Here is a 7,323-nt window from a genome sequence, read left to right on the forward strand (position 1 = left end):
TGCATAGTCCGATTTTGCCACCACTGTGTCCAAGATATCGGCAAGAGCAGTTACACTGGTGACACTGGTCGCTTCAGCCTCAAAAATAGTCTCGTTTCTGCTTATTATCAGATCCTGTTCGTTCTTTGCCGTGTCAGTGCTTGAGTCTATCATGGTCTTGGCATCGTCAATAAGAATATCAGCAAGTACAGCAGAATCCTTCGGACTTGATGCACAATTTGTAGATCCAGCCACTTCAATTATTGACGTGGTTGTTACAGAACTTGCTCTTGCTTCAGCCGCGACGAGAGTTGCCACATTGGTAGCAGCAGATGTTTCATCAACTTTTGCAGGAACTTGGCTGCAAATGTTTGACGTGTGTGAGGGTATCCCCCTTGTATTGTCTTGGGCAGCCATCAACGATGAAGGAGAAGCTGGTTTTTCAAAGCAAATTTTCGTGCCGAAATTTCTGTCTAAGGAAGTTTTGCACTCGAGCTGCGTTGAATCGTCACCATTCAACTTTGATTCACGTGAGCAACGCTGATGCACTACCTTTTCAAGTGAAAGAGCGATAATTCCATCAACATTTTGCCTGATAGCAATGATTGTGTGAACTGGTACTTCAATCTCGGCATTCTTTCCTAATTCTACAAAACATAAGTTATATTGGTCGTTTGCCGGACCTGTTTTGTCGGTCGGGCTCGATTCACTTAGCTCAACCATCAAAATTTTACTATTTCCATCAAATGCATCACGAAGATCTGCAAAAGCAGTTGCACGACTTTTATCTCCCATTGCACGTTCTACAAACCTCTGCATGGAAAGAGCAACCATCCGATTTACATAGTGCCGAGCACAATGGACGTCTTTAGCGAATCGAGCATTGTTGTCACTCTCTGCGGCCTTAATTCCTTGCTTTGAGCTTTCTGGGGTCAGAAACTCAGCAGCAATCTCATTGTTTATTGGTGTACAGTCATTCATCTGAGCTTCCAAACATTTCAATTTCTGCACTGTACTTGCTAAAAACAAGGCAACAATTCCATTGACACTTTCTTGAATCGCTATTGCCCTTTGTTTCGATATAAGAACGTCATTAGGTCGCGGTTTTGATTCCTCTGAAATAAATACGCCATGACTGGGTGGATTTGAAGAAGACTCATCAGAACGTGAAGCTATAGACACATTGCAATCTCGAATGCGGTGTGCCACAGCTTCTACAGCTCCGGCCACCAGCTCGTTCAAGCCTTGAGAAAATTCAGCTCTTCTATCTTGAGCAAGTGGAAGTGCACGAAGCTGCTCGACAGTCATAGTCAACGAATCAGCAATTTTTGAAGTCACAAATTGTCCAATGTCGCTAGCTATGTCTTCTTTGACTCGCAAACTATCAAAGTGTAGCTCAAAGTTACCACCTTTTGCGCCAGAACAAGTAAGCTGGTCATCCTTTTTTTCAAGCCAATCGATGGTGCTAGCAAAGGCATCTTTAGCTAACAAAGATGATGGAGTTAATGTGTCGACAACATTCTGTAAAGCATTCAAAAGAGTAGTATCAGCTACTTCCGTGGAATCCGACACTGCACGAGTGTCAATAGCATGTTCTTTACAGTCCATTGAGGGTATCACTCGCTCTATTTTATCCGCACATTCAACAGGCACCACAGTACACAAACCATCTAATGTTTCATTTCTAGACAACGGAGATGAAATGCTAGTCTCTTGACAATCGTCAGTCCAGGGCATCAAATTGGTTTGTATAGCTTCACTTGGTAACAACAGTTTGTTAAGCTCAAAGTCGGTAAGATCTTCTCTCTCCGTAAAGTTCACCGAAAATGTACTACGTTTATCGTCAATTCGGCTTTCTGTAGCATTCGTCGCATTTTGGACTTTCAGATCGATATCATCTGGTGCACCTTCGATAGAGCTGTCATCCGCTTCAAACGTGTTCTCATCTTGTTCATACATATCTTCATGACTGTCATCTCGGATCAATAACCTTTCATTGTTGCCCTTCGGAACCTCGTCGTCGCACTGAGAAGGCGACAAAACACCAATCTCCTCCACAATAAATACTTCTTCCTTCGCAACGTCGTCCAGCGTTGTAGTATTAAACTCAACATGTGGTAATTCTTCCTGGCTTACTACGATATTCTCTGATACTTCTCCTTCTATCTCTTCTTCTTGTCCATGAAAGGCTCCAGGTGAAACTACTGTGACTGGAATGTCCTCTTGAATCATTTCATCATGTTGTGCTTCCATATCAGTCGTAACGGCTGAAATTTTGGAGCTTGTGATCCCGCAATTTTCATCTTGTTCTACTTCAGGTACGTTTTCTCTTTGGAGTGCGATTGCAGCATCACGTTGGAGACGCGATACCATATCAGATCCAACTAAGGATCTTTCATGCTTCTTGAGATCTACAAATGATGCGCGTGACTTTTTGTAACTCGATGCCAGTCGTTTTGGAGTATCAGGGGTGTCAAACTTGGATTCTGCTACTACTGACGTCGTGCTTGAGCTGGAAATATTGGCCACATCGTTTCTATAAGCTCGTTGTTGAGCCAAACCATCTCGTGTCTGAATCATGGCTTCCTCACCAGTTCGTGCAGCTATGGCCAGACTTCGTTCGTACATTGATGATTCTGCAATTGCAATCATTTTATGCAGCTTCTCGGAAAAAGTCATGCGATTGAGACCAGATGATTTTGGATTTGTCTGAGCAAGTAATGACGAGATTCGTGCTTCTTCTTGGAGTAACTGTTGTGCGAATTCGCGAAGTTCGGCCATGGATTCCTGCTCTGCTACGTCAGACTCATTTTCTTGTATAAAAGTATGGTTTATTGCTTTACTAGCACATTTTGGATTAGTCGTATCGTCCAGTGCGCTGAGCGGATCAAAGCAAGAAAAGGATAGATCTTTCTCACACGAAGATCTACGAGCAGGCATTGAAAGTCTGAAAGAATCTTGCTCCCGTTTTCGCTCTCTCGATTCATTTTTTCGCCGATAGGTTACTTTCTTTACGACGACAGCAGTTGGTCGATTGCCACAGTCTCCAGAAGATTTCGCCGAAAATGCACTATCTCGATTCCCTGAGTTTGGTAACGTGGCATTAGAAATCTTGATTCGCTCCTGCACCAAAGGAGTCAGACGCGATGAATTAGAACGAGTCTGTAGTTTATCCTGAGACTGAATGCTTGAAAGCGGTGGAGGAATGACGAACGTCACCTCTTCAGTTCCCAAGTAATTGTTCTTTAAGGGACTACAACGACCTGACATGGTTTCAGTATTCACACCTACCGCACTAGAAGATGCACTCGGTCGAATATTCTTCATACTAAGAGGAGGACTGCCATACGTTTGAATCAATAATCGATCGCGCTGTTCACTTTCACGCTTTCGTCGCTTCATATCACCGGCTCGTCGAAGATGTTCATCACGACTACGCGGAGGAGGAAGTCGTGATGGTTTTGGAGCTATACCTCGACTTTTGTCCAAGAGTTGTATTGAAGACGTCACGGAAGACTGCGTTTTGGCGCGCTCAAGAGTTTGCGGTTGGTCAAACCAATGCAAGCTGCTTGACTCTACGATCCCCGATGAAGTTTTTGGACGAACAGTCAGAGACTTTTGATGATGGCTACTTGTGCGCTGTCTATTATAGTTCCCCCCCTTGTCTGATGTTTGCGCCGGAGTGTTGCAATGATAACTAGAAACAACAGATTGCTCCAGATTTGACGTAATTGCTGGAGTCGTGCTTGATGGATACGTCGTCTCACGGACGATTTTGGATGAAGAACGATTCAAATTAGCTTTCGCAATCTCTCGTAATGCAGAGGGGGAGAATCGAAGAATTCCTGCATCACATAGTCAAGAATTGTGTAATTAGATAGATACAGAGAGTTACGATGAAAAGTAGCCGCACCTTCATCCATCGGATATTTTGCAATAACAACCGAAATGTCTGCAATAGCATTTAGCGCACGCAAGCTCTCAGCTACAAATGAACTGTGTGACGTAAGACTACAAAGAGATCATTTGTAAGCCCTGAAGAGTAATACTCAATCTAAATCAATATAACAACCGTACCATAACAGAAAGCTGCATAGAGAACACGTGACTTTTTTATCTTCGCGTGTTATACCCTGGCGAAAGAGCGAGACAGCAAGCTCGATTATGGACTCAGATTTTTGTCGACGATCGGAAGCAATTAACGCCGATGCTACTGATTGTCCACCACAGTCGCATAGTTCTGTCAATACTATAGCAAATAAAAGATGAAAGTCAGCAAGATGTACATTTCGAGATACTAGTTGTTCAAAAATTCAATACCTTCACAAGCGTATATCTGAACTTGGCGTGTTAGATTCGAGTAATCGCGATGAGCGTCCAATGACGTGCGCATCAACACCATGATATTTGGTTCGTCCATTGCAAGCATTTCATTCTTACTCACATCACTCACTTGCGTTAACACTGCAAAGCACCCGCATGCTGATGCCTGTAGAATAGCGTCATCAGGAAAAGTTTGTAGCGCATGAGCCACTGTGGCAACGATTCCGTGCTGTACAAAGAGCTCTACCGACTCCAAACTCAAGTGGCATAATTTACGCATCAGGACACATCCATAACAAAGCAAAACCGCGTGTGACGCATACGTCTGAATTGTACTAAGAAGAAGAAGCTCGCCGTTCTGTTCGTGGATACACTCAGCCGCGATCTGAGGCGCAGATCGGATCACACGAAGCAAGAGCGACAAAGCGTTTTTCTAAAGTGTAAAACAGGTTGAATACAATAGCCAATAGGTACTGAGCCAAACACCATAAACTCACCACAGCCACTGCATCTACGTCACTTGCTGAGATCGCTCTGATGATATTGTCCACTTGCTTGTAAGTCTGAGCCATTGTATCAGTCAAGTCTTGCTGTTGACGCGTGTGAGTATGGGTAGTATGTTGTTTCCTGGTGGTGGACCTACTCTCTGTCTGGCGTTGTGCTAATTTTCGGCTCTCTACATGTGAAGCCGAGGCTTTTTCCTCGTACTCCTCCTCATTATTTGCTTCCAGTCTCTTAGATCGTGTATTGCGAGTTTCTTTCCATGTATTCCTCTTGCTGAATTTAGTGCCAATTGGTAGACGATCTAGGCTGACATGCTCTTCGATATTTCCATCAGCGTATATGACATCGATATCACCGCTAGAGCGCAAACGCTGAACTTGACCAATCTTTTGAACGCTACTGTTTTCACTAACATTGAACTTGACTGAGACACAATCGCCCACTTTGAGATGATGGCCATGCATGGCCAAAAGAGCGTTAAAGGAGACTTTTAAGAAATGGATGTCTCTTGGCTAGAAACGGGAAACCGATGACGCTTCAATAATGAAAACGAGACGGATGTGTCCAAAGTGACGAGACAATAGCCAAGCGTTTTTTAGAATACATTGGCCGTCGAGACGGATTCTAAGGCAAAAAAGGACAGACTGATACACTTCGAATTGCTGCGCTCGACAAAGCATTAAAGTATTGGCCTCAGCTATACCTCGTTATGCCATATAAAGATGAGCACACTCACTGTGTTGAGCACACCGTGCTTCAGTTATTACGAATTACCTTTTCAAAATCATAGGATAAACTCACAACTGAGTCTTTGCAAAGAGCTACAATCTTCTTCTAGTCGATAAATAAGTCACACGGTATTAAGTAAGCTCCTCGATTTTGATCCTACATGTTTCTCAAGCCATCATTTAGACACGCTATTCTATTCATACAGAGTAACCATAACAAGAATCTCAATGCTTTTAGTATGGCAATTGTTGTCTGTAAGGTCAATTCTCATATTCAATGTACTCAATTGGAAGAACTGGCACAACAAATTTGTTTCAATCTTGGATATTGAAAATAGGCTGTTACATGGATAAATAGTAGGTGCTGAAGACATGATGTCTCACACAACGCCGGTGCCCAATACCTTACATCACTATGGGCTGCAGACGGAAAATGCGCAACAATAAGAATTAAAAATACGTTTATGATCGAAATCGGAAGTAGACTTGATGATGACAAGCTCAACTTAGTTCCGTAGTGGATACTGCGATCGAATGATCTAGTGCCGGTACGATATTAATGTGATGGCATTCAAAAAGAAATGGTTGCAATATGTACATTAGCTATTTTTGTAAGTTTTCTATCTTGAAACAGATCAAAGCAGTTTAAAGCTGCAGTCCCGGGTAAACCTCCATGAGCAAGGCGACTGTAAGTGGCTAGTTGTAAGGTCTAGCCCTGTTGCTGATTTACGATTACGATGTGAGGATTGAGCTGTATCAGCAACATGCCTACCGACATTTTTGGCAACCATTTCTATGCACTCGCGGATGAAGTGACTCCAAAGCAGCAATCCAGCTCTTAACCCCTTGTAGTGTGTCGATCCAGTCAATTCATTTTCTATCTTCGAGGGGCGATTGACGGTCGACGTTCTTGAACAGACGCGTACAGAGACTTTCAAAAAAAGCCAACGTGCTTTGTCAAATTTACAAGGTCAAAAGAGCTGCCCTCGCGAGAGTTGTCCCCATCGGCAGTGATCAATGGGCCAGGCGAAAGCGCTTATATGCAAAAGTGCATGTAGCTCGGAGTACTCACCATAATCACAACTAGTGTATTACAAAATAGAGGAAGCGATCAAATTTTGAAAGCATCTGCAGTCCGAGGTCACACTCTGGAATGGTCTCGCCCTGCCATGGCCGATCTACATAATTGAGCACATCTTCGAGCCTAGGAAAGCAGCAAGGTGGTGTGGTGCAGTGGTGTGGGCCACACCGGCCGTTACATGAAGTATATGCATTGTGGGAGTTTACAAAAAGAAATAGATGATGTGATGCCTTGCTTCAAATGTGCAGCAAATTGAAATTGTTGTAGTGTATAGCGTTTATTAATCTCTGTATTATTTGTATCTGGTAACGTATATATCTGTAAGTTGTTCGATACTTTGTTGGCAGTGATATAACAAATTTTCCAAAAAAGGGCTGTGATAAAAATTTATGTTTATACACTAGTCGTCTACGGAAACAAAAATTTAATATCAAGAATACGTGCAATTCTAAAGTTTGTGTTTGCTCTCTCAATTGTTTTCTTTGTATATGTAAACAAAAGTGATGAGAGAATATAACAAAACGGAACTGATGAGGCTTGAGGCCTAGAATTGAAGCAACACTATCGTTTTCATCAAGCGCTTTCAAATGTGATATTTGCCAATTAATGTCTACAAATTAAATGATATTTAATTCCATTTATCTTCGTCACTTAATACTTTAATATTAACCAATTAAACATGTGTTCTGATAAGAATCTATTAAATGA

At 42.5% G+C, this 7,323-nt stretch overlaps 1 protein-coding gene across 1 annotated transcript in view; it reads right to left on the reverse strand.

Moving 5' to 3' along the window:
* Window positions 1-5,270, reverse strand: part of PHALS_09082 (Armadillo-type fold) — a gene marked incomplete at both ends in the record, with an annotated part of 5,348 nt that extends 78 nt beyond the window's left edge. Inside the window, 5 exons of the mRNA XM_024724518.1 lie at window positions 1-3,824; window positions 3,893-3,990; window positions 4,057-4,228; window positions 4,300-4,735; window positions 4,800-5,270. The exon at window positions 1-3,824 is cut by the window's left edge and continues 78 nt beyond it. Coding sequence (XP_024575386.1) covers window positions 1-3,824; window positions 3,893-3,990; window positions 4,057-4,228; window positions 4,300-4,735; window positions 4,800-5,270 — 5,001 coding nt within the window. The remainder of the gene's footprint in view (window positions 3,825-3,892; window positions 3,991-4,056; window positions 4,229-4,299; window positions 4,736-4,799) is intronic.
* Window positions 5,271-7,323: the final 2,053 nt, after the last annotated feature.

This window comes from Plasmopara halstedii, assembly GCF_900000015.1.
Source record: "Plasmopara halstedii genome assembly, contig: Scaffold_350, whole genome shotgun sequence".
Taxonomy (NCBI): Eukaryota; Oomycota; class Peronosporomycetes; order Peronosporales; family Peronosporaceae; genus Plasmopara; species Plasmopara halstedii.